The 25,473-nt window shown below is 47.0% G+C and overlaps 3 protein-coding genes across 8 annotated transcripts in view; 2 read left to right on the top strand and 1 right to left on the bottom strand.

The window, feature by feature from the left end:
- Positions 1-31: 31 nt before the first annotated feature.
- STARD6 (StAR related lipid transfer domain containing 6) lies at positions 32-17,892 on the top strand. 3 transcript variants are annotated; one of them, XR_015707902.1, is made up of 9 exons: positions 32-111; positions 1,333-1,426; positions 1,590-1,639; positions 4,645-4,771; positions 5,760-5,877; positions 6,971-7,064; positions 7,174-7,329; positions 7,496-7,548; positions 17,192-17,892. XR_015707902.1 is itself a non-coding variant. In XM_087772735.1 (8 exons), exons 2-7 carry the CDS (start codon positions 1,337-1,339, stop codon positions 7,325-7,327), a joined length of 633 nt encoding a protein of 210 aa, XP_087628861.1. In that variant the 5' UTR covers positions 32-111; positions 1,333-1,336; the 3' UTR covers positions 7,328-7,329; positions 17,192-17,892. The 3 variants fall into 3 exon arrangements, 2 of the variants coding, with proteins under 2 accessions (XP_087628861.1, XP_087628862.1); XM_087772735.1 differs by lacking the exon at positions 7,496-7,548; XM_087772736.1 differs by lacking the exon at positions 17,192-17,892 and having other exon boundaries at positions 7,496-8,356.
- POLI (DNA polymerase iota) lies at positions 8,494-19,857 on the bottom strand. Of its 3 annotated transcripts, none has more exons than XM_087772730.1 (10): positions 18,981-19,207; positions 17,879-18,004; positions 16,995-17,159; positions 16,071-16,223; positions 14,838-15,074; positions 13,972-14,150; positions 13,604-13,695; positions 11,974-12,107; positions 10,575-10,777; positions 8,494-9,448 (listed from the first exon to the last, which is right to left on the bottom strand). In XM_087772730.1, the coding sequence occupies exons 1-10, from the start codon at positions 19,072-19,074 to the stop codon at positions 8,636-8,638; spliced, it is 2,196 nt and encodes a 731-aa protein (XP_087628856.1). In that variant the 5' UTR covers positions 19,075-19,207; the 3' UTR covers positions 8,494-8,635. The 3 variants fall into 3 exon arrangements, with proteins under 3 accessions (XP_087628856.1, XP_087628857.1, XP_087628858.1); XM_087772731.1 differs by having other exon boundaries at positions 17,879-18,001; XM_087772732.1 differs by lacking the exons at positions 17,879-18,004; positions 18,981-19,207 and adding an exon at positions 19,743-19,857.
- A 139-nt stretch (positions 19,858-19,996) lies between these two features.
- The window catches only part of MBD2 (methyl-CpG binding domain protein 2), a 41,496-nt gene continuing 36,019 nt past the window's right edge, over positions 19,997-25,473 (top strand). The window contains exon 1 of one of the 2 annotated variants that reach the window (XM_087772734.1): positions 19,997-20,316. In XM_087772734.1, coding sequence (XP_087628860.1) covers positions 20,204-20,316 — 113 coding nt within the window. In that variant the 5' untranslated portion in view covers positions 19,997-20,203. The remainder of the gene's footprint in view (positions 20,317-25,473) is intronic. The other variant, XM_087772733.1, reaches the window with a different exon arrangement.

Genomic DNA, 25,473 nt, shown 5'->3' with positions numbered 1-25,473 from the left:
GTCGGAGGCGGGCGGCCGCCGCGGCCCTAGGCGGGACTACATCTCCCGGCGTGCCCCGCGGCGGGGAGGCGGGAAGGCGCCCGTCTCTCCGCTCCGTGCCGCGCCGCTGAGGTGAGTGCGAGCCGCCGCTGTCGCCTCCTCTTCCTCCCGCCCTAAGCCCCCGCTGGTGCGGCAGCCCGCCCGCTCCTTCGCCCGGGCTGCCGGCTCTGGGGGAGAGCGAGGAGCGGGGCTGCCGGGTGGGGTGTCCGCCGGCCCTCGCCTGGCCGCGCCTCCGCGGGGGACGGGGGACGGGGGTCGGGCGTCCCGCCGGCCAGGCCTGCCATCTGGGTGTGGGGCTGTGTGCGCCGGTGGGCCCGGCCAGCCCACCGCCCGAGGGCGTGTGATGTGCTCTGCCCTAGCCCTCGGCGGGCAGCCCTCCTTCGGGGGCGCAAGCCGAGCCCCTGCCTGACTTCCACAGGGTGTCACTGAGGTAGCGCTGGACAAGCCTGTGCAACCCGTTACACGGGGCAGCCCCGTAGAGGCTGAGGTGTGAAGCGAACTTCGTGTGAGAGGCTGGTCCAGAAGTGTTGGTCCAGCGCTCCAGTGAGAGACTGGTCCCCGCAGCCGGTCTCCAGTGAGAGACTGGTCCAGCGTTCTTGGCCTGAGAACCGCAGTGGATGTTCTGAGGAGAAAGAGCTCCCTGAGAGACACTCGGCGTGTTGGGGGGAGAGAGGGCTGGAGGCACGGAGTTCCAGCACAGGGAATGGCAGCCTTGGCTGGGTTGGGCTGGGTGGAGGGTGGCTTCTGCAACCCTGCCGCTGCACTATTTATCGCTAGAGCCAGGCCTCTCGCTTGCCAAAGAGTTTCCACAGTAACACAGCCTACAACGATGGTTGCATAAAGCTCTGATGTAAGAAAAATCTCTCTTCCATTGTTCAAGCCTGTTTTAACTACGCAGGTTGGCTACTAGTCTAATGACTTCAGCAAATCATGGCAGAATCAGACTCTCAGGTGATAAACTGTATAAGGAGGGGAAATTTTAACGTGGGGTAATGATGGATTTAATATGGAATGAACGGAGTGTCTCACTAGGTGCTGTAATTCATTCTCAAGATCCACACCAATGGCTACTTCTTAGTAGCCCGGACTGGAAGTCAATTATAGAATTTTATTTAGGTAAAGACTGTCTTTTTCTGAAATGGAATATGATAAATAAAAAGTTCATTTGATAGAAATACTCAGCTAACATATACTAAAGCTCGTGGAAAGAATACAGGAACGAGCCCTATGGTTTTTTGCTCCTTAAGGAATGCTTTTATCATGTACCAGCAAATTGCTTTTAAATCTTCACAGATAAATGGACTGTAAGAAAATTACGGATGAAGTTTCAGAAAAAATTTTATCATACAGTCAAGATACTTCAGGATGGAGAGTGATAAAAGTTTCAGTAAGAAAATATTAGTACATATTGTTTATAAAGTTATTTTTATTAAATATTTTGTTGCAAAAAGTGTTTAAAACTGTTTTCCTTTAAATACTAGTTGACAGCTCTTTATCAACTGCTCAGTTATCAACTGCTAAGTTTTTATTTTTCCTTTTTCTACTTTGAGAAAAATGTTACAGTTTCTTCAAAGCCTTCAAAAGAGTATGCAGGAAATATGTAAGTATTTACATTTTGTTTGTCATTGTAATGAATAACAACATCTTTTTGGAACAGCGACACCCAAGATTGAAATGGAGAAGTTAACCACCTTCTGCCCTTCATGGAAGTGTTTAGTTTTGTTAGCTGTAGAGAAGATTTTGCGCTGTGGTTACACTGGGTCAGCAATAGGGCTGGAATACAAGAGGTGGATTTCCCAAGTGCCATCAAATGTGCTATGAAAACTGAATACTATATAACACTTACTAATGTGGAATAAGTAGATATGGAGTTGCAGTATTGGCAAAACGTGAAATGAATGAATTGTGAAATGACTGATACTCACACATGCAGACGTGCTTACGGTCTCGCTCTACCTTATCTGTCCTTTGTACCTTTTTCTTTCTGGCACCTGAAACTGAATTAACTGTACTGAGAAGAAGAAGGTCATATAATCTCTGGAGCAGCCACTTCATCTGTCCTTCCTTCTCCTGAGCGATGAATTCCGCGCTGTTGTTAAGCAGCTCGATTTGGCCCACAGGGTGGAGTTAGGCGAGGCAGACGAAGCTGATTTCATAGCTTGCTGTCACTGATAGCGTTGGCCCTACTCTTTATGTTCCTCCTCTCCTGGCTCTGCCATCCTGCTTCTCATTTATGGTGGCGGTGACACTCAGTTGATTGTTTACCAAGCTGATTCAGCTTATTAAACCAGGGGAAAGAAAAAAAAAAATCTCACTGAAGAGAAGTGTGCAAAAGCAGGGGAAAAGAGGAGACTTGCAAGATGTCCTTAGCCTCTCTGTTTTGTTTGTTTTTTTTTTTTTTTAAATATATTATTAAAATGCCTAATAGGTATTAAATTATATTAAATAACAATCTAGACAGGTAGGCAGGAGAGACAATTTGCATCTGGTTCTTTTTTGTTCTCAATATGATGAGGTGTTTGTGATTAGTGGTATTCTAAATCCAAAAGTCTTGCTTTGTTTTCTAATTATGTCTGAAGAAGGTAGTAATTACAGAAGACAATGCTATATCACTAATGTTACAGAAGAATTACTCTACAGTATTCTAATGGAAAGTAGCTGTAATATTTCATTAGAATATGTGAAAAGTACTGTTATCTTCATAAGAATTTGCATACTTTGTATGTGGCATTATTATTGTAATTCAGATCTTATTTCAGTACAGGTGGATGTGAAGGAGTGAGAGTCTGGTTGCTTAGAATTCATAAGAATGCGCCTGATTTATTTCTGTGAAGGAAAAAAGATAGGCTATAGTCTCAATCGAGCGCGAAGCCATTTTCAGTTGTACTCAGATCTGTACGTAGCGAGGCCTTTGCAGCTAGGAGAAGCGTCGTTGTGCTTTCTGCCATTTGGTACGGGGAGCCAGAATCTTTAATTCATTTATTTTTGTACAAATCTTTGTCACATTGACAAGCAGGACTGGTCCGTGGTGTGTCTTTTGTGAAGGAATACTAGCTGTTCCTAGGAGCAAAAGTATAGCTGTTCGCATTTTCAGTTTGACACTGAATATTTATTAACTGCATATCACAAATGCCAGATTCTCTTTTAATTGGCAGGAGTATTAACAGTTTACTTTACTCGCTAAAAGAAATCAGTGTGGGATCTGGTAGTGAAAAGCAATAGAGGTCCTTGCTTCCGTCAGGTGAAATATTTTCAGCAGAGTTCAGGGCAGCATTAAGGTGATTGTTCAAGGGTGCATAGGATTTTGTTTGGAATTATGTCACCTAAGCTCACGAAAGACAATGAGGTATGTCTTTCAGTTTGTCTAAGCTAGTGAGACTGGATTTGGTGATCCAAGCGGTCTTTACCAGGCTTACTTCCTCTTTTTTCCAGTGTTCTCAATAATCCACTGTAAAAACTGGGAACGGAGCTTTTTCACAAGCGTGCCCTTTCTTTTATCCTAGCAGCTGTGTCTTTCAGAAGCCTGGCCTAGAAGAAGTCCTCCTGATTAACAGCTCACACTGAGTTTAGGAGAGAAGATATTACAGGATGCAGGCGAGAGCTGCTTAGGAGATTGGTAAACATAAATTCATGGGAGTTATGGCAATAAAGGGTGTATCCAAATATTAATATGCCGGTTTTAACTGGTCCTGCCACAGCTTACGTTGGCTGTTTTTGAGGAGGCATTAAAATGTTTTCCATCACCATCGGACCTGCTGTAGTTAGTGGCGAAGCGAGTTTCTGGAGTAGTCAGATACGCCCACGCTGCGCTCACTCCACCAAGGCAGTAAGTGGTGACAGGAGTTGTTGCGGACTGAAGAAACAGACCCGTGATCTTACAGGGCCTCTGTGCTTGGGTTTGAGCTTGGCTATCTTCTCTCTTTCTGACTTAACGCTCGTGCATCAGCAGGGGCTGTAAATCTGATTTCATGTTTCTTGAACTGTTTGCAAGCATAGTCTCCGTCGAGCTCATCTCTTGTCACGCAGCATCCTTCACCTTTGCATTTAATTGCTGTCAGTGAGCCCTTATCGTCGTGATTCACAGTTTCTCCAGGAACTAGGTGCGAGAACTGTCAGCATCAGCGAGCAGTTCCCAGCATTACAGGAGTTTCCTATTTCCTTGTGAGGGGCCCCTCTTCCCTTCTGTGAACTTTCCCTTGAACTCCTCAGAAGATTATGAACCAAAGCTGGAGAAGTGCCAGAACGTACTAGTTCATAAATAGTGAGGAGATTTGCAATCAGTGTCAAAACGGATTGAAAGTATCTGTAGAGGAAAAATAAATAGATTAATTGGATATATTTAAATGAGCAGGTTCCTATCTAATAGCTCACAAATAACTCATTTAAAATGTATGGTGTCAAGAATGTAATGGTCTCAAAAATCAGTTACGGAATAAGAATTCTTATTACTACTTGAATTTTAATCAATCCGTCAAGTGCAATCACATTCGTGCGCTTTACCTCATTACAGCCTGGCATCCCCAACTGCTAGATGCTTATCATTGTATAACTTATTTTTCCAATTCATAAATGTGAATTCAACATCTGTTTTTTTATACAATCTAGATACCGTGGAGAAGGGATAATTGAGGAAGTCCCTAGTAAAATTATTCCTTTTATGTATCTTCCTGAATATCGAAGCAAATGGGACAAAGCGTTACAGTCTTACAAGCTGTTAGAAAGGATTGACCAGGTAATACGATAATTTAATGCGAAGATTTTATTTTAACTGTTTCTGTATGAAGTATGGTGACTAAAAAGACCTCTACTGGGAGGAAGAAAGCTCTTTCTGGGACGGTAATAACTTCTAAACCTGCTGCTTATGTGAAATGGGTATGAAATGTGTCCCTCCCCTTAGGAGTTAAGTATTTATTGCGAAATAAATGTCCTCAAGCATGCCAAGAATTCGGTCCATGGGAAACAACAGAAGTCTCCAACAGGAGCAGGGTGAGATGGAGACCCTGCAATCCCACAAGATGTAGGGAAAGCTCCCCTCTCACAGTGAGCATGGTTTACACAACTTAAAAAAAAAATCACCGAAGTCAAGGGCAGCATGGAAACGGAACTGATGCTGTACTAACGCTGCGAAACACTGGATGTTCTGAATTCCGGTTGCTTGGGGCTGTCTCAGGCGCTCTGGAAACCCAGAACTCGGAATTCCCATGAAGAATATCAGTTCTGTGTTAGCTGGCTTTGATCTAACCACTTGAGAGAGGCCTCAGAACACATTACGCATGTATGAATGACTCGAGTGTATAAAAAGTATTCCCTAAACCAGAAAAAAAAAAAAAATCCTCCCCTTTTTGTGTTCCCTGAACCTCTCCCTTTCCTCTGCCTGGATCTGCTAGAGTTGGTCAGATGTTAGGATGTGGTGGTATATCCAACCATACCTTCTTTGCCTTTTTTGGAAACGATTTGGTTGAAGAGATGATACAGCTTTGTCCTAGAACACAATGTGCGATCTAGCGCGTGTGTTTTAATGCAAAGGGGCAAAGGTGGAAGATCCCTTTCATGGCGCTCGTGTTAGTTCAGCCCTAACGAGATATGAGGACTCTCACCTTAAAAACGGGAATCCAGTTTTGCCACATTCTCATTATTCAACACGTAATGCTGCTTTGCCAATTAAATAAAACTTAGCTTCTTCCATATTAATTCAAAAAATTACTTTTACTTACTTGTAGGACACGGGTATATACCACAGTGTAACGCACAGTTATGGCATGGGCCTGATTTCGTCAAGAGATTTTGTTGACCTGCTGCATGTTAAACCATATCCTGGTGATATCCTTACAACTAACTGTAAGTTGCGTGTAACTACTGCATGTTTTCCTATTTTGGCTGCATTCTGGAAATCCTAAAGTGAATGGCTGAGGAATAGGTTCCGCAGCCTCATCGCAGTACGGAGTACCTTGCTCCGTGTGCCGTCTTACTGATGTTAACAGTCCCTGCCTGCTTATCCCCAAAACAAAGCTGGTTTTTAATACTGAAACTATCAAAATTGATCTTCGAGGAAAATACGGTGTTCTTTGTTTAGTCTCCTATTATGCCTCTATTGGAAAAATTGAAAACAATGCAGCAGTATGAGGAAGCTAGAATTTATTATTTCACTATATACATTCAGTGTTTATTTAATAACACTTTTCTGTGCTCACATGGCTTCCTGGCTGAATGCTGCTTGCCCAATACGCTGTTCTCTGAGCGAACCTGCTCATTTGCTCCGCATTTGATTCTCTTCGAGTTTGGCTCTGTACGCTTACACAAAACGTACAACGATGAATACTACGACTATATGGCCAGCCAGGAAAATACCTCACTGCTGCTTCATTTCTGCGCTGATCTTTTGCCTTTGTCTGCATCTTAGCACGTGGCAGAAAACATGATTTTTCATCTTGGGACTTTACTGACCTATCCGTTTTTTTTTCAAGCCATACTCTTACAATACTTTTATTATGCAAAAGTAATGGATAACTAAAGAAAACAACCCCTCCTAACTACTGCTGTGTGTGCGCGCAGCAGTTTCCTCATCTTCTCTGCGATTGCATTTACTAATTAATGACATCTGCTGACAAACTGACTTCTTTGTCCAGAACTAAGCCACACCTCAGCGCTTAGGTGCGTGTAATCACGTCTGAAGGATAATGCTTTGGGGTACACCTGCCCAAACATCTATAGAAACTTCTCTCTGTATTGAATGGCTTGCACAAATATTTAATGTCCTTTAGGTGTTCTGCGGACAGAACGGAATTGCTAAACACGCCAGTGACCATATTGCGAGATCTTGTGCTATCCTATAGTAGTCAGAGTGGTCTGTTTTTCAAAGGTAGTTTTGAGTCATACGATTGACGTATCTAAACATCGTTCCATTTTGCTTTTTGTGTGGGGTGACTTCCAGCTGTCAGCGTGGAATACTCCGGCTGCCCTCCAACTCCCTCTTGTGTCCGAGGCTATAATAATCCCTGCGGATACGTGTGCTCGCCTTTGCCCGAGTGAGTATTTTCAAGCCCCCTTCTCTCAGCAGCTCTGGTTACTCAGTTGTCCTCTTTCACAGCAAGAGGGACGAGTGGTAACCGAAGGATTTTGCTCCTTCCACCCCAGGAATCCGGCGCATTCCAAGCTCGTTGTGTTCATTCAGCCAGAACTAGGAGGAATGCTCCCCTGTTCTGTGGTGGAGACGGCATTACCTACTACTCTCGTAAACTTAATCACCGACACGAGAGCTGGACTGAAAAGCTTGAAAGACCGTAATTAAACGTAAGTGGAAAATAATAAGCGCTTAAGTCACGTGCATCTTTTACTTGGATACATTTTTAAAGTAGATGATGAAGTTTCTTTTAATTGTGGTTTATGTGGAAATGCGCAAAGCTTAACTGTTAAAATGGTGAATGCTGGTTTTCTCTGTTCTTGGGGACGATGCAAGAATCGACACTGAAGTGCCCTCGAAGTACAGGATGTCGCTTTCAATGTAATCAGGTGATGTTTTGTACTATTTTTGCACTTTGTATGCAGAGAATATATATATATATACACACACATGAGAGAATCTGGTGATATAAATTATAGCAATGTTAAAATACAGTAGTCAAATATTTTGCCATAAAATATTTTGCTTTAAACACTTTGATAAATTCTTACCTCAATTATGTGCTCTTGACTGAAACAAGCAAACATCTTGTGTACTAGAGACTTTAAACATGTTTATTAACTCCAAGTGTGCAAGTGTAATTAGCAACTATTTTGCTGTTTTGGAATTAAATATCTGAAGAAAAGCCTGATGAATTTGTATATAGCATCTCATTAAAAGCTGCTCTTTATACACAGAGTTGTTTGTCATTTTCTGCATCCTGAGCACCAAACCTAAGCCATTTTTCTATGCCGACTGACTTCCAGGAGCAAGCTGGTGACATGATTCATTTGGAAGTCATGTTTCCCATTCCCCCTTCGGATTTCTAGTACCTCTAGTTACGAGTTAACTGCAGGAAATAGCGGTAGCCATGCGAATTTCCATTACAAATCGCAGAAACAGTGGTGCAAATTAAAGAACAGTGTGAAAATCATGGAATCGTAGAACCGTTAAGGTTGGAAAAGACCCTTAAGATCATCGAGTCCAACCGTTACCCTATCACTGCCGAGTCCATCGCTATACCATAGAATCATAGAATCGTTAAGGTTGGAAAACACCCTTAAATCGCTCCCATCTTCTCTGCTGAATCCCCTCTCAAGCTGTTAGAAACAATTAACTGCATACATAGTATAACTCAATGAAAATTAAAGTAAAAACTCCTTCCCCCAGTCAGCGTGTTAATGTATTAATAGTGAATACTAAAATATGTTTGCATACTGTAATATTTTTAGGACAACTAAAGATTCATCAGATAAATGTGAGTTTATAAGAAAGAAAAATAAGAGACTAATTAGTACTTAAACAGAGTCACCAGCAGGTTTTATGTCGAAAGTTGTCAAAATATATTTTTAATATTCACATCTTTACAGTAAGCTTTTCACAACTAAAGTGCCTTCAAGTGCTGATCCTTACAGCATCGCTGTTACGAAAAATGTTTCACTGTGGTTTAAAGTATCTTAGCAAATTGTTAGACTGTGATAAACAGGGTGCTGTATTCCTTCTTCCTTTATTTGTTTTAGGCTTTTCAGGGGGTTTATCCGTAGAAGCCTTGGACACAGGTTCCCGACTCTTCCATTCAGCTAGTAGTTCTTCTTGCACATCTGCAGGCAGTTCATAAAAAGTCTTTGTGTCAACATGAGGAGGAAATACAATTCCTGCTTGCCTACTGTGAGTCTTAGCCTCAGGAGCTGTTTCAAAGGCCTGCTTATCTTTATCCGCTAGAACAATTTGGCTGGCTCCAGCTTCCAGGGATGACAGATCTCTCCCTCCGAAGTTCAGAGGGTCGGTAGCTTGGTTTTCCGTACCGCTGCTTGTCAGTGCGCTTCTGGGACGCTCGGAAGAACAACCGGCCCTGGAGCCGTGTGCCAGAGCGGCTGCAGATCCGTGAGCGGCCGGGAGATGCATACTGCGCCCTGCGGAGTGCCTGTCGCTGTTGAGGCCCTTAGAATCTGGGGAAGTGCTGTGTCCCTCTTCCGCAAAACATCCCGCTGGCTGACCCCGAACATTCTCAGTAGGGACTGCTTCTGGTTTTTCAGAAATAAGTTCTTTTTGAATATCTTCTGGAAGTTCCCTGAAGACTTCCTGGTCAATATCACCAGGAGACAAATGAAATGGGAAGTCAGGAATTCCTGCTTTTTTTATATGGCTTTTCTTTTCCTCTGAACGTCTCCTAGTTTTTGTAGTGCCGGTTCTCTTGCAGTTCTGGTTCCAAGAAGCACTTCCCTCATCTTGTGAAACCTCTTCCGCGTCCTGTGGCAAAAAACATATGGAAAAGCTGAAGTATGTTCTGTGTCATCTACTAGTTACCGAGCGCTGTTTTACTAACAGCAAGTTCTTCAAATTATTCCTTAACAGCCAGTAATTTTTTTTTCCCTTATGATCAGTAGTGGTTTCTTAAATCTTATTTTCAAACATAGACCTTAAAAAGTACATCCACGTAGGAATCCTTTTCTTATTTGAAAGTCGCAAATACCTTGAAGTTACATTTTATTGCTTTAAAACTCGGTGGAGCTTTAGAATACACGATACGATGTTATCCCTCATAGTCCTGAGCAGCTGAGAAACAGACAAGTTTATCAATACGCAAAATTGCTGCGTCAAGACAGAAACGGTAAATCCATCACACAACGTAATTTTGAAGTTACTAAGTCTCTGTGCTATGTATTAAAGGCATCTTTGGGAATACTTAGCAGCCTTTCCACAGACGGCTTCTACGCTGTCTAGCATATGCGATTGGGAGGTAGGAGATTTGTTCAGTTCCGAGCGGGAATTAGAAGCTAGCGCTAGATCAGAAGCTAGTGCTAGTGGCCAGTACGGAATTGAATCTTTGATTAATTTCTCATCTGAACAGGGAGACTCGAGAATGCCCAGGAAGGTAAATAATCACTGTGAAAGTATCTCTAATCACTGTGGAAGTATCTTAACAAAAGCAACAAGGTAAATTACAAGCAACTTTAAGGAGATTTTAGGCTAAGGTAAAAGATGCTTCAGTGTGACAACATCTGAGTAAGTGGCCTGTTGTTTCACAAATGCTAAACAAAGGGCAGATCTCGCTGGAATGAGCAGCCAAATTCTGTTTTTTACAAGATCTAAGTTTGGCTTTCTCCCTTAGTGAATTCTGTCCCCTTCAGTTAAGGGGCTTGCTGTCCCGTTCAAGACAGTACTAACCCTCTTTGAAGCAGTCTGCCTAATGAAAGCAAGCAAACAAGTTAACCCCTGCTCAGAAGACTCCAAAGAAATCTTCATTTTCACCAGGTGAATAAAACTTATGATCCGAAAAATTCCCAAGCAGTTCAGGTTTAAATCTATATAACAAAGACAGAAATACCTCAGAACTTTCTGATCTGCAGATAGTTTTCAGTATCTTTCAGCTTACCCGGACACGTTTCCCAGAGCCTGATGGTGGTGACATCTGCTTGAGATAGAAACCAATTGATCCTTTCTTGCTGCTAGGAAGATCTTTGAGGTTGGAGAAGCAGACGCTCAAAAGGGTAAGATGAAATGGTAGATCTACATCTATCATCTTTCGGAAGAGTTTCATTAGTATGTCAACCAATGGGGACAGAACGTTGCTGCTTTCTGAAAGAAAAAAGGGGGGGGGGAAAAGCGATGGATGTAATCAAGAGTGACTAAGATGGATTTAAATAGCAAAGTGCAAAGGCAAACTTCTAACTTCACATTCTCAACTTTCAACATTTTGCACGTACGCAGAAAATAAGAGATGGGTCATAATCTACGAAATTGAAAATACAGTGCTATTCTTAGCAATACGAGAATATTTGTAACTCCACCTGTATACACTAAGGAAACCTTTATTCATCCCAAAACATGAATTCCTGAAGTGTACAACTCTAAACGCTGCTAAAGGCTTCCAAAATAATCTGTCAATATTGTTGTTATTATTGTTGTTAATCTGCCCTGTCCTCCGGTAAAAATGCTGAATGTCTCACCTGTGAAGATTACTTTCGAGTATGTACTTAGGTTAGAAAAGAAGAATTACAGAATACAAGCTAAGGGGAATAGATACAAAAAATGATCTAATTCTACCAAAAATGGCCTTCCCAGGGCCATGCAGTACATAACGTTACCCCGACGCCGGTAAGAACAGCATGGTTTATTGGAGTTCGCGTGACTATGAGCTGACAGTAGTTGTTAGTCTCCTCCGATGTAGAAATCCAGTAGCAATTTTGAAGTGAGAAGCTACCCAGACTTTCAATAGCTTCTCCGGGACTGTGAGAAGGAATTTGGGAATCAAAGTCAGGGAACGGCGATGCTGGGTGCTGACACAGCAGTGATTCAGATTTATTTCCTCACCCCAATCGAAACGAGGTGTCAAATGAATTGCAATTGCGAGGGGGAAAGCTTAGGTCTGAGAAGGATGAGAGCCTTGACGTTACTAATTTTCAGAGGTACCTCAAAGAGACATTTTATTACATAATAAAACCGAGAACATAATTCAAATCCCTAACAGAGAAAAGCAGATGATGAATCTGGGAAGCAGCCCCCAGTCGCCCTTTCCCACCCTCCCCAGAGAAACGTACTGCCAGGAATCCAGCCAGACGGGGTTAAACGTGGGAGTAACATAGAAGTTATCCCGACAGTGAAGTTCTGTACGTTTTTAGGGTATCTCATCAAGATACATCCACTACAAGTAACGGAAAAGTTTCCAAATATTAAGCGTAGGGAATATTATCATGACATTAAGTAACGGAATTTTACAGAGAAGTTAGGTGGTAGCAGCACAGAGTCGATACTTTCAAAAATTCTAAGTTTACCTTTTCCAAATTTCTGAAGGAGATGAGGTGGAATAGGACACTGACGACTTTCCCGATTAAACCATTTATCGGTTGAGGAGAACTGGCGTATGGTCAGTCTCACGGTGTGCGGCTGCCGTCCATCTTTGTGTATCCTAGGAAACAGTACCGCGCGCAGAGCAGTAAGCGTTACTACGAGTGTTTTACAGAGGGTCTGTGGCAATGTCACAGCATCTAGGTTACCAAGTCACTGAAATTAAGCGTTACAGATCTCTCCCGGCTTCTGGCTTTACTCCACTGATTCTACAGGGAACTTTAGGTCCTAGCTGGTTCCCTTAATTACCCCGAAATTAAAAGTTCAATACAAGGTGAATACCGTCTCCGAGAGCCTTCAACTGAAGCGAATGTGAAAATTAAGTGGGTCAGCCTGCAATACTGCCCCGTTTCAATATTTAATACGTTCAAAGTAGTATAGTCTTTGCAGTTACACCCCGTCTAACCCTCAGCTTTTAGCTCTTCTTTCTGCTTTGCAAGGAAACATCCCCACCTCAGCAGCAAAAGGGTAGCTGGCTTTTGGATGAAGGGTAAGAAGCGAAGTATGTAATTGTTTCTTTCCCCCTCCAAAAGGCACGGGGAAGGTATTTTCCTTACCAAAAAAAAAAATAATTTCTCAATTCTCCATGTTGTAGACGAGATAGGACAAAGAGCCTCACTTCAACTTTTGTGATTGCTGAGCCGTGTCCGAGATGCAGACAAAAGACCGCTTGCCCACAACGTGAATGACCAAAACGGATACATCTGTTGTGAAACTTCCATCGATGTGGGGACAGAAAACCTTTAAGACTTGTAGATTATTTTAAGGCTTGGAGAGGCATGCAGAGAATATGAAAATAGTTAGAGAAAAACAAATAAAAATAAAAAACTAATGGGGGACACAAAGGCTATTCAGGACTGACACAAAGAGGGTTTCAAAAATGAGAAGTTGAAGCATGGCAGAAGAGGAAACACAGTTCAGCGCTGCTAGAATATTATTCCCTTTTATTAATTTAAGTAAAGAGAGTCACAGGATGGAAAGGGAGGCTAGGAAAGTCACAGTAGTCAAGACGTGAGTAAAGCATCCTGGTGTTTTTGTCAAGTATCTTGGGTTTGGATGCTGCCTGGATTCGCAGGGCGAGGCAAGGAGGAAGAAAGGAAAATGTTTTTTCAGACTGACAGAAAAATAAGCTGTGAAACAGCAGACATGCGTAACTGGCGATACCCAAGGGTCTGAGAGTAGAGAAAGTCACTTACGGCGAGAGAAAGAAAACCTAGGGGTCCTTCACAGAGATTAGTGAAGGTGCACGAAATATTCCGATGCGCAACCAAAGCAACAGAGAAGGCTCAGCAAATGGAATATGCGAAGATCTTTGTCAGGGAGGCTGCACAGGAATGGCAGGGCTGGCAGCCAGAGGAAAGCAGGGGAATACAGCAGGACAATCCATGAATTGAGGAACAAAAGACCAAAGGGGAAGTTGGAGAGGCAGGGGCTGTCCCTATACACGGCGTTTTGCTGAGCGAAGAAATGTAGAGTAGGAAACAAACCTAACAAAGGCTCCAAGTCCCTTCAGGTCACAAGTTCAGTCAGCAAAAAAGAGCTAGGGAAGAGAGTCACCTGTCTAATAGGTTAGGAAGCAGTTCTTCAATTTTCTCTTTAACTTCCACTTCCGATGAACATTTTTTAAAGGAATCTTCATCACTAAAGGACTAAAAAAAACACGTTAGTCCTTTCAATTTTACATTTACTTCAAAATTCTGAAGAAGGAAGAAAGGATCACAATTAACTGTGTAGAATTAACACCAAGATACGTTTGACACTCAGAGCTCACCTAAATTTCAGGAGAATTATACATTAATTGGAGTAGTACTAGAGAATACATACAAAAATGCGTCATTTTGCTTAGTCCAGCAAAGCTGTGTAAAACTAAAAACCTAAAAACTTTACACTGCTCTGTGTAAAGTGCTTCAGAACAATACCGGTACCTGAGGAGGGCCTGATGGAGTCACAGGGGAGTCGTCTTCTCCGTAGCTGAGTTTTTGGATCCGCTGAGCAACAGAAACACCTAGTTCCTTCTCTAACGCAGCAGACGGAAACGCTTGGAGATCACACACGTTCCTAACACCCAGCGTTTCAAGGCGTTTGGTAGTTTTGTAGCCAATACCTAAATACAACGTGCATTAAAAACACACAGAAAAGTGAAAATATATATATACACACATATAAAATGCCCACCCACGTACTGACAGTTATTTTTGCTACTGCCATGCAGGCTTTTCAGCAACGTTTTTGGTGAGTTTCCATTTGAGTTTTGGAATCTGGCATGAGAAACGCCACGCTGGGACGCAGCAAGGGTCTGCCTGCGCCTGTAGCCCACGCCAATGCTTCCTGGCCAACGGCGCGGTGTCAGCGTAGAATAATTAGGAAAAGTACTTCCTCTGAGTATTCTATCAGGCTCTAATAGTCTGTTTTAATAACTGCCAGTAGGTTTCCAGTCACCAAGTTTAAAAAAGTTTCTATTTAAAACCTAGTATCAACCACAACGTTTGGGCTTCAGTAAAAACGAATGGAGATTTTAGGCTTTTTGAAGGTATCCTGTGAAGCGCTGCAACGCATTTACGTCACAACCGAGAAGTCAGAAAACCGAAGTCCTTTCATTCCTTCTGCTAAACAAAACTCAAACAGCTTATGAAATAAAAAGAAAGCCCCCGAAACACACACCTGCACACCCCGCTGCCTGCTTGCGAGAACTAGATTTTAAAATTATTTCAGCTGTAATTTTTTCAGTATTTCTTCTTAGCATCTTAAGAGTTGCCAATACGCTCTCCGTCTACGCTCGCACCATACTTACCAGGCACTTTTTGGATGTGATCAAGGCTGCGTATCAGATCTTGACGGCTCTCGGGCAGAAGAACTGTTTGCTGATTTGGTTTAAAGGTCCCAGATACCAGTTTAGACAGTAATTTGTTAGAGGCCACTCCTGCACAGCCTGTGAGGCCCAGGCTCGCGCGTATGGCTTCCCTAAACTCCTCCGCAATCCGAGATCCAACGACTAGCCTCGCGTGTGTTGTATCCTGCAAATTGATAGCTGCAAGAGAAAAAGCAAGCGGTGCTCGGTATGTAAACAGGCACCTAGTTAGCTAATTCTCTAGATTTAGATCTTTTTTTTACGTTGCATAAAGCAGTACAAGAGAGTATGGTCTCAGGAGTCACGTCGTATTGCCATGGCTTCTGTATCCAAGTTTAACCTCACTCCTAGCGCCCAAAAACCCTGCTAAAAGGGAGCCTGCTGCTGTCCCAAACCAGGGGCATGCTGTCCAGGAAGCAGAATGTTTAGGGAGTAGTTTAAAGATAAACTACAATCTATTAAGAGACGTCAAAAATGTTAAATATCACAGATTCTTGTACCAACATAACCAAAGTAGAGATTTACAAATCTTTAACGTCGAGGGCTGCCTTGCAGCTAAGCCTTTATTACTGACACGCAAGTGCCAAAGGAGGAAAAGAATTATTCAGGCATTTTCCTCCTCTCCAAACCACGTTCGAAGCCATCGCAATAACTCAAAGTCCAGGGAAAAACCAACCGCTTTCCTTCCTAGCGCATGAAACGAGTATTGCGGCGCAGCTATTGCATCCACATTTGCCGACGTACGACGCAGCTCAGTTAGCTACTTCAATCTCAGTAAATCTATTCCTAACGGCTACAGCAAAAACGTCCTCTGTCTTTTGGTTTTCATTCGTGAAAAAACTCAGTTTTGCCAATTGACAACAACATTCCAGCGGAAACAAAATTCTGCGTCTTACTACAGTAAAACTACTTCAAAGAAAAAAAAAGAAGGACAATGGAAATCTGCTCTCTCAAATCCTTGTACATGCGTTATCTACCCCAGAGATTTATTTTTTGTACAATCTAACTGGAGCGCTGATTAGCATTTGGGAAACACGCACTCTCAAATACAGAAACCAAGCACAGAGCAATACAGGTTTCCAGCTGTTCAGCTCTGGTCAATACTTAGACAAATACTTTGTACTGAACTTCACCAACATTCACCGCATTTTTCAACGTGAAGAATGTTTAACTCACCTTGGTTGTTGTAGACGTGGCCGGACGCACAGACTCTGCAACTTCCACTTTGCTGTAGCTGCTTTAGTCTTTTCTCTACGATCTCGGTGATATCCACAAAATTTTCATCAAACCCAAGCCTTTCCACCAGCGGACAAAATTCCCCCAACAACTCTGGGAGGAAAAGATACCCAAGGATAATAGGCACACAACTAATAACCTGAGGGTTTCCCGTCTGCATCAATCCACAGCGGATCTCCCATGGATTCGAGCAGGATGCTAGCGTGAAGAGAAACTGTTCTCTTCCAGATAAAATAACAAGGCCCTTATTTTACCAAAGGTGGAGAAGAGGAATATTTCTTCATCCCACAACTACCTGTCACCTGCTTTTCTTCTCCCCAAATCTTTCTTTCCTCATTTCTTTTTGAAATTAAGAGTTCTTAACCTCTGCAGTACTTTCTCCTAAGGAAATTGTTTCCCAGCTAGGTGGGCTTTGAGTTATTACTATTTCACCTGCGAACACTGCTAATGATAAAAGCAGTAATCAATGCCAATGCTGGCGTATCGTTTAATTAAGAGACACTGGAGAAGTTCACCCACTCGAAGGCTTCACATTTGGAAATACATTACTGCAGTCAGTATTTAAATAAGAAAAATTGTTCGTAAAGAACTACGCGGGATTGATCCTAACATAGCGTAAGGCCCCACAGAACATCAGTTTGATACGTTTATGGTGCCGGGCCCAGACTGCAACCAAGTCTGACAGCTTGTTTTATGAAATATCGACGTTGTACGACTGGAAGTATTACCGCCACGGCGCGAGGCTCACCCTAATAAGAACTTTTAGAGCAGGAAAATGCCATATACTATTGCACACGTCTGCGCGTGCACACGGAGTTTAACAGAAAGCGTTCGTCCTCTACTGAAAAACCGTTACTTTTGTACCTGTAACCTTGTATGACATTTCCCTGTACGGAGTCAGATCCTCGCCATTAACCAGCACCAGCTGAGGACACTTCTCCTTGGCATCCCTGACAGACATCAGTTTCTTAACTCCAAGTTTTCTGGCTTCATAGTTACAGGTAACGACGATGTTTTTCTGTTGCACACCTAAAAATAAAGGTTAAATGTTTTTTTTCAAGGTTTCTTGGTACTTCACAGAACACCACAGTACTTTCGTGCCACTGCAAGACCGGGAAGCACACGCTTTGATCAGAACGCGACGTCGCAGGACAAGCAAACCGACCCACCCAGCAGTCTTGTTTGACAAGACGATGAGAAGGACAGATCTCTTGATTCACACCGCTGGACGGTAAGAACATTTTACAACCTTACAGATATTTTTTTCCCCTTGTAATATCGCTCTTAATTTGGGGCCTTTACAGGCAATCTGACCCGTCAAAGCGCTCTTTATGCCATAGTCATTTTACGATGTGCTTTCTCCACCGGTCGTAGACACTGTTGGCTGCCTCGCCTTCCTTCTTAACTTCTGGACGGAACAAAGCATGCTTTAAGCATGACTCTGTCCCAGGGCTCACCCGTGGAGCTCAGCCCTCCCTGTGCCCACGTACGTTATAAACCACCTTCAATCCCCAGCGCTGCTCAGACACGTCGGCAAGTGCCTCTACTTGTGCTCAAAGAGGATTTATTAATCCTGTAGTCACAGCTACACGGAGTCCAGACTGCACCTTGTTCACTCTGGATGCGGTTACAGCTCCGGCGTGACCGCCTGTATCTCACCACACAGGCATTTTATCTTGTACTCACGTCCTTCGTTTCTTCTGCCCGAATACACCTAATCCCCAAATTAACAGCGAAGTAACTCGTACCTAGAGGCTTGTCTCGTAATTCAGGATTACGGATCATTTCGACTTGTGCATAAAAGCAGTCCAAGTCAACGTGCACGATCACCCTGCAAGCTGCGCTCCTTCCCGACGCAGGCTTGCTGTGGCCTGCTGCAAGGAAAGGAAACGAACCGCTTAAAAATTACTAGCCGCCTTCCATGTGATGTAACAAGTTTTTTTTTTTAAATTAAGCCATACTAATAAACAGATATTACAAGAAGAATATAAAGTTTACAAGTTTTATACTAATTCTAGCGCTGCGTGAATTCTAGGATTACTTAGGAGCGTAAGGCATCCATAGCAACTCGGCTTACTACTAAACACGCCGGTTTTCAGAGGCTCTGTTTGGTTTTGACGGAACCGTTTAGAACATCGCTTTACTGATCCTTTCACGGTGGAACACTGAAACTTCTTTTTGATATATTTCTGTAAAATAATCTGTCTGTAACTCCGCTAAGATAGCCGCGTCCGCTTTTCCCAGGGGCGGCCAATGAAGATGGCAAACCACCACCCCACCAACAGCAAACCCCGCTAGGAAAACAAGCCCGCCGAGTTAAACAAAGCAAAAGAAAATGTATTAAAAAAAAAAAAAAAAAAAAAGGTTTTTATTTTTCTAAGCTGAAAATAACCCCAATTAGTTGACACAGTCCAAACGAAACCCTGCGCTGTCTCCGTGTGCGGCTGTGGGGGCGGCGCTGTCAGCGTCCACCGCGGCCTCGGTCTCAGCGGCGCAGCACAGCGGCTACCACCGGGCTCGCGGAAATAATTAAAAAGGAGAAGGCGGGCGCTGCCCGCCCCGGAGCGGCTCGGCCCCCTCACGGCTCCCACACGGGGCCCGCGTGTGCCCGCTCCGGCCGCAGGGCCGCGGTCCGGGCCCGGCCGCCCCCCCCCCCCCCGTCCCGGCGGGGCGACTCCGCCTCCCTCGCCCCCCGCCCGGGCCGCGGAGCTCCCCCCGCCCCGCAGCCCTTCGGAGCGGAGCGGGCCCCGCCAGGCCGCGGCCGCCCGCGGGGGAGCCCCGGCGGGACGCGGGCTCCGCGCTCCCCTCAGCGGCCGGCGCCATCGCTCCCCGCCCGCGGCCCGCGCTCACACGGGGCGGGCGGGGCGGCCCCGCCGCCCGGCTGCGGGCGAAGCCAGTCCTCCTCCTCCTCGTCCTCCTCCGTGGGCGGCGGGAAGGGCTCCATGCCGCCTCGGGGCTGACTCAGCCGCCGCCGCAGAGCCGCTCCCTGCAACCGCCGCCGCCGGCGGGGACGGCCGCGCTCCCGCCGCTCCCCCGCCCCGCGCCCGCCCCGCGGAGGCGGCGGCCGCCCGCGCCGCGCAGGTCCTAGCGCCGACCCGGGGGCGGAGGGGGAGGGCCGGGGCCTCCGCCGGGCGCCTGCGGGCTACGAGGCCGCCGAGCCCGGCCCCGGGGGACCGCGCGGGAGGGCGGCCGGGTCTGCGGGGGAGGGAGCGGGGGCAGGGGGACGCGGCCCTTCGAGGGTGCGCTGTGCCCGCCGGCAAGCGGCGGTTCCCTGACGGGACTGCCGGGGGTCCTGCGGGGAGTTCGCGGTGGTCGGCGGAGCCCGCGGGTCCCGGGGCGTAACTCGGCCCGGTGAGGGGAGGCGTCGCGGCGGCTGGAGCGCAAAGCACACGAATAAAGTGAAGGCGGGGGGCCGGGGGGGTGCTTTGTTCACCGACACTTCGCAGAGGACAATGGGTGCATTCAGGCGTGGGGCAGCGCGGGTCCCCTCCCGACCCCGTCCCGACGGGCTCCGGCCCCGCAACGCGTCCCCAGCGCGTCCCCGCAGCCGCCGGGCCCCGCTCTCCCTCCCGCCGCGGGGACGTGACGGGCGGGTTCCCCCGGCCCCGGCACCTGCCGGCGCCGTTCCGCTCCAGGGCTCCGCCAGCCTCGCCCTCCCGGCGCGGCTCCCTCCCGGCGCGGCTCCCCGGACGCCGCCGATGGCCGCCCGCGCCCCGGCCCGCTCCGGCGCCGGCCCCGCCGCGGCCGCTCTGTCCCGCCTACGGCGCTCTCTCTATGGTCGGCGGGGGTGGCCGCTCTGGCCCCTCTAGGCCGCTGACACGGATTCCGGGGCTCGGCCGCGGAAGCGGGCGCCGGGCGAACGCTCCGCCGGCTGCGCGCGCAGCCCGCGCTCCTGGCGCCGAGCACCGCGCCGCGGCCGCCATCGCCAGGGGGTCCCGGCCCCGGCCGCGTCCGGGAACAATAACGCTGTTGTTGGGAGCGCCGGGGGCTGGGCGCCGGGCGAGACCCTTCCCCGCTCCTCCCTCCTCCTCCGCCGCCGCCGCCGCCGCCGCCGCGGGCCCCGCGCCCGGTGCATGGAGAAGCAGGGCAGGATGGACTGCCCCGCGCTGCCCCCGGGCTGGAAGAAGGAAGAGGTGATCCGCAAGTCGGGCCTCAGCGCCGGCAAGAGCGATGTCTACTACTTCAGGTAGGTACCGGCGGGGCCGCCCGGCCCGTGACAGCCCGCTCCCCCGGCGGGACGGGGCCGGCCCGGGCGGGGACCGCCGCCAGCGCTCCTCCGCCTTCCCCCCCGCCCGGCCCCGCAGCCGCCACCTGCTCCCCGAGCTCCCCCCTGTCAGGGCCGGCGGGGAGGGTCGGGGTTGGCGCCGGTCCCGCTCCCCGCTCCCCTCCCGGCGCCCGCCTGTCAGGGGCCGCGGGGAGTCCCGCTGCCCTCCCGCCGCCCGCCTGTCAGCGGCCGGTCCCCTCCTGTCGCCCGCCTGTCAGGGAGGCGCCGCTCCCCTCCCGCCGCCGCTCGCCTGCCGGGGGGCGGCCGAGGGGCTCGCTGCGCTCCCGCCGCCCGCCTGTCAGGGGCCGCTGCGAGGACGGGGCCGGTCCCCGCCCGCCTGTCAGAGGGCCGGTGCCCTCCCGCCATGGCCGCCCTGGCAGGGGGTGAGGCCGGTGCCCTCCCGCCATGGCCGCCCTGGCAGGGGGTGAGGCCGGTCCCCTCCCGCCGCCTCCTGTCAGGGGCCGCTGGGTGGTCGGGGCCGCTCCCCTCCCGCCGCCGCCCGCCTGGCAGGGGCCGTTGCGGGGACCGGCCCTGACGGCCGCGCTGAGGAGAGCGCCGGGGCCGGGAGAGGAGGGGGCGGGCGGGCGCCTCTCCTCGGGCAGCGCTCCGGGGCGGCCCGGCCCCGCGGGCGGCGGCGGCGGCGGGGATCGGTCGGCCGCCGGCTGCGGCGTGGGGGGCCTCGGGGAGAGGCGGCCGCAGGGCGGGCTGGAGGCCAGGCCCCCCCGCCGGAGCTGCTCCTGCCGCGTGTGCAGCAGCCCCGGGCCGCCAGCCGTGCCCCTGGCTCGGGAGGAGCCGCCGGCTGGCTGTAGCGATGCTCCCTGGTTCCCTGCCTCCAGCGGGCGACTGCCAGGGCCGCCGGCTGGGCAGGCGGGGAGCTGGCAGGGCTCGTACGGAGCCCCTCAGCCCGGTTGGCCTTTGGGAGCGGGGTGCTCCTGCAGGCTGGCCCCTGACGGCCCTCCCGAGCCTGGCTTTTCGGGAGAGCAGGATCAAAGAGAACCCCCCCCCCCCCCCCCCCCCCCCCCGCATTTAAACTAAGTCAGAGTTGCCATGATCCGTACCCAAGACGTCCTACCAAAATAGTTAGGTCATTGGCGGGGGACACACACACCCCACACTGAATTAATTAGGAAGCTTGCCATTTAGTAACAACAGTTGAAATCGTAGCAAAGTTAAAAGCATGTGAAAATTGGAGAAGTCTTGCCGCTGCTAAATGTTCTCATTATTACTGCACAGGTGATAGTAAAACCAAGAGAAGCAACAGCAACCTAATTTTGTTTCACCCTCCCGCTTGCTTTCAGAAACGGAAAAGATGATAGTTCTTTTCTCAAGGCAGAAATCAAATAAATTCTGAAGGCTTGCTCTTAGGCCATGCTTCTGTAAGTCCAGCCTGCTGCACAGCAGAGGAAGCTGCCTTCTGCAACGGCTAACCTCTTACCCACAGCACCTCTATTTATAGCTCTATATGCATCTGATGAACCACACCTGAAACCTCTCCCTCACATTGCTCTTTCCGAGCAGGCCTAGCAGTCTCCTTTTTTTTTTTTTTTTTTTTTTTTGCAAGGAATGGACTCAGTCTTTCTGCTGCCCGGCTGGAGGAGGGAGAAGCCGTGCTTGCTCCCCCTCCGATACCAGCTAATGGAAAAGCCGGTTTCTGTCAGTGTTGAATATATGGCATCATTTGACCCATCACGTGTTGCTGCTAAAGAAAATTAAACGTCTGATGAAAGGATCGCTAGATGTGGAGGAGGAATGTTGATTTTTCGTGAGCTTTTTGAATGAATCCGATTGAAAACTTTTTTAGACAAGTTCTGGTTTTGTCTTACCGCCTTTGTCTGACTCGCGCTCCCAACCGTCTGCTAATATTGCGGCAGATGATTGGGCAGCATCTGGCATCGCTGTCTGTCTCTCTGCATCTGCCTTCCCTTTCTGCGGCGCTGCCTGGTGAAGCCTGTCTGAACGACTGCGCTTGAGTCTACAATCCGAATCCTCTTTTCTGGATGGGTCCTGGTTTCCTGCAGATAGCTAAACTGAACTTTCTGCTTAGGATTATTCTTTCCAGAATTAAATGCCAGATGTTTCTCAAGCCAGGCAGTCGCTGCTGACTCTGTTGGAATATATTTAACGTAGGAAGCTCAAGTCACTTCAGCTGTTTGTTCAGAATGACCTGTTTTAAAAACCCTTGAGTTTAGCCACGTGTTTGTCCCATCAGAATATAGGGGTGTCAGTGCTTTATGCAGTACAGGTCCTTAATTAAGCTATGAAAACATGGGGAAAATGCAGTCCTAGTAGTTCCAGGTTTTAGTTTTTGCTTTGCAAAGAATGACATGTAGCCTCATGAAGTTCATTAAGGCACCTTAGTTAGCTGACTAAAAAACCTGAGGTTTGGGTTTTTACGATTTCTTAAGGCTAGAAAAAAACCAAAAGGGATTGAACAAAGCTTCGTTTACTGTGACGGTCTAAATAATAATAGTTATTAAGAACAACTCTTGCAGGATTAATACAATCCTGCAATACAGGTGTTGCAATCTACCTTATTTGCATTTTGAAACTTGCTTGTTTCAGGACTGCTTTATGGTATTTTAACTTGTCACGCTTTACGAAGATGTGAACCAGTTGCTCAGATAAAGTGAAATGCTTCCAGTGCTTTCTGGCAGGGTGTTTTTTGGCCCTCTTCGCATAGATCCAGGAGTCTTCTGACCTTTGTGATTATCATAAAAAAGCTGTTAAAAGTGGTGGAAGTACTTCACAAATACTATACTAGATCAAAACGCAGCTTTTGAGGTTAGCCCCTTCTGTGTAATGATCTGAGCCTTCATCCTGCAGATTTTGCCGCTGCTGTTGCCTAAAACCCGGCTAAGAACCTCTTTAACGCAATTTTTGTTGAAGATGCAAGACTACTGTAATCTGCTCATCACTGACTCCAGAATTCTGTCTTTTTAATGTGGGAAAGTGGTAGGAATAAATGTTTCAAATTTTAGGATGCCTTCCAGCATGGTTAACAGTGATGCAGAGCTTCTGCCAAACAACCGCAAAATTGAAACTAAAAACTTACCAGGCAACTCATAGCTTAGAGTTTGTTGATTTCACTACAGATTACAGGTCTGGAAAAATAAGTAGTCATTTATGTCTAGAAAAATAACTTCTGTTCAGTAGCAGGACCACTTCTGCACAACCAAAGTGAAACAAATAAAAAATGTTTTTATGGCTGCAGGCAGGACTGGCGTAGGAAATTTATCTTTTTTTTTCTTTCCTCCCTTTTCATTCTGTTATAGCTATGAGGCAGATTTCAGCACTGCTATATTTAAAACAAATGAAAATCTGTTTTGATCCAGTAAGTAGAGCAGGCCAAATACATCCAAAAGAGTTATGTCACTCTAGCTCTGTTGGAAAAAAAAAAAAAAAAAAAAAAAAAGAACGTTAATAAGCGCTACGTTGTTAAAATACGTAGTTGGGTACAAAGTGGGTTTTGGTTTGTGTGCCTTAGACAGACTAATATTCCCTAAAAGCCTGCATCGTCAGGATTTGGCATGACCACTTCAAAAGCAATACCACACTTTTTTGGCAACCGTAGGACAATGACGAAAATGTACGTTGCATTTTAAGTTTGTACATCTTCAGAATAAGTCACTTAAACTTCCAATTGCTTCATTTCCTACAGTCAGAAGAAATACATCTCCATGCGTGCCTTGATTTGAGGATAGTGGGCTTGCGCGGGTGACGCCGGAGGCCTGGCTTGGCTTGCAGAATCCTCGCTAATGGTGATGGAGGGAAATCTAATTCTTCTAGAGCCGAGTCTGAGGGAGGAGAGAATTACTGTATTTAGTAATATAAACTTACTTGATCTAGGGAATAGTGCGTTAAAAATCGTGATACTGAACGGAGGACAAATGCCAAACCAGCACAGCGTTCTCAGAAAAAATCCTCGGTTTAGACTTTAATCCCCGCAGCCGGTAACTTCCTGGAAGGGTGTGCGGGCAATGGGTCTGGCGTGCGCGGCCTGGAGCTCGGGTGCGCGCGGTGGCGACTCCAGGTGCTCCGTCTCCAGAGGGAGGAATATTCACGGTGACAATGATACGGCTTAAAGTCAAGAAGAAGGTCACGATGGCACTGAGACAAAAAAGCATTCTTTTCACTCAGTTTGAGATACATAGCAACTTCCAGGAATATATGTGATCTGTTCTAGTTTAAAGAAGGTAGGAATTCTCTGAAGACACCGTCTTGCCCATACTATAAAGTGAACGCTCAACTTACAGCAAAGGCGAGCTGGAAAGTAATTTTTGGTCATCCTCGAGAAGTCCCCTTTCTGAGTGGCTTGTCTGCCTTTGCTACAAAGTCCTTTATAAAGTCCTCCCCGTATCTGCAGAGTGATAATCGGAGAGTGTTCTTTCACTTTGCTTACAGACAGGGTATTACGTTGAAGGCTATACGTCTGATTTTCCTTTTAAATCAAGCTGCTGTGCTTGTACCCACCACATTTCCAATTTGTCGTAACTTGTTATCTTATTGTTATCTGAGAAACTACCTACACGAAGAGCATTTTTAAGCAACTCTCCTAGTAGTAACCTATTTACGTAAGGCCTAATACTGCAGTAAATTGGCATCATGATTTTTTTTAAGTGTTGTTTATTCAGTGTACTGTGAGGTAGGGGGTGCTGCTGCCCTGTCGAAAGACTCGGTCATGCTTCCAAAGTCCTGCAAAAGTCTGAGTAAAGTGGGAACTTTGAACATGGGTATCTCAGCTTCTGCTTTTTTTACCCCTTCTTTTTCTTGGTAAAATCCCTTTAGTGTATATAACCCCCTAGAGCGTTTACCTGTTGAAAAATGTTTCTTAAACTCTGGCATGAAATTACTTCTTTCATAGCAGCAGCAAGTTAATATTCTGGTTTGATGCATTTGTTCTTCGTGGGAAAAAAGCAAGCAAGAACCACTCTACTGTTTGCTAGTCGAGATTAAAAAAGCCCAGTAGTTGACACCGCTGTCAGTGGATTCTAATAGGCTGTTAAGTTTAACTACAAAAGCTTTTCCAGTATAGGTGCACCCACGGGGCAAACAGACGTCCCTTTGAAGTTTGTTTTGTGG

The sequence above is a fragment of the Nipponia nippon genome, unplaced genomic scaffold (genome assembly GCF_047370975.1).
Source record: "Nipponia nippon isolate SJK-2023a ecotype South Korea unplaced genomic scaffold, ASM4737097v1 scaffold_37, whole genome shotgun sequence".
Lineage (NCBI taxonomy): Eukaryota > Metazoa > Chordata > Aves > Pelecaniformes > Threskiornithidae > Nipponia > Nipponia nippon.
The sequence above is the reverse complement of the archived record's forward strand: the minus strand, read 5'-3'. Positions and strand labels throughout refer to the sequence as shown.

Coding starts and splice junctions, on each gene's coding strand:
- STARD6 (XM_087772735.1), top strand. CDS start 1,337: ATGGACTGTAAGAAAATTACGGATGAAGTTTCAGAAAAAATTTTATCA. Junction 1,427..1,589: donor GGAGAGTGATAAAAGTTTCA/GTAAGAAAATAT, acceptor TTCTACTTTGAG/AAAAATGTTACAGTTTCTTC. Junction 1,640..4,644: donor AAAGAGTATGCAGGAAATAT/GTAAGTATTTAC, acceptor TATACAATCTAG/ATACCGTGGAGAAGGGATAA.
- POLI (XM_087772730.1), bottom strand. CDS start 19,074: ATGGAGCCCTTCCCGCCGCCCACGGAGGAGGACGAGGAGGAGGAGGAC. Junction 15,075..16,070: donor CCACGTCTACAACAACCAAG/GTGAGTTAAACA, acceptor TTTCTCTTGCAG/CTATCAATTTGCAGGATACA. Junction 10,778..11,973: donor CCTTCAGAAATTTGGAAAAG/GTAAACTTAGAA, acceptor TTTTTCTTTCAG/AAAGCAGCAACGTTCTGTCC.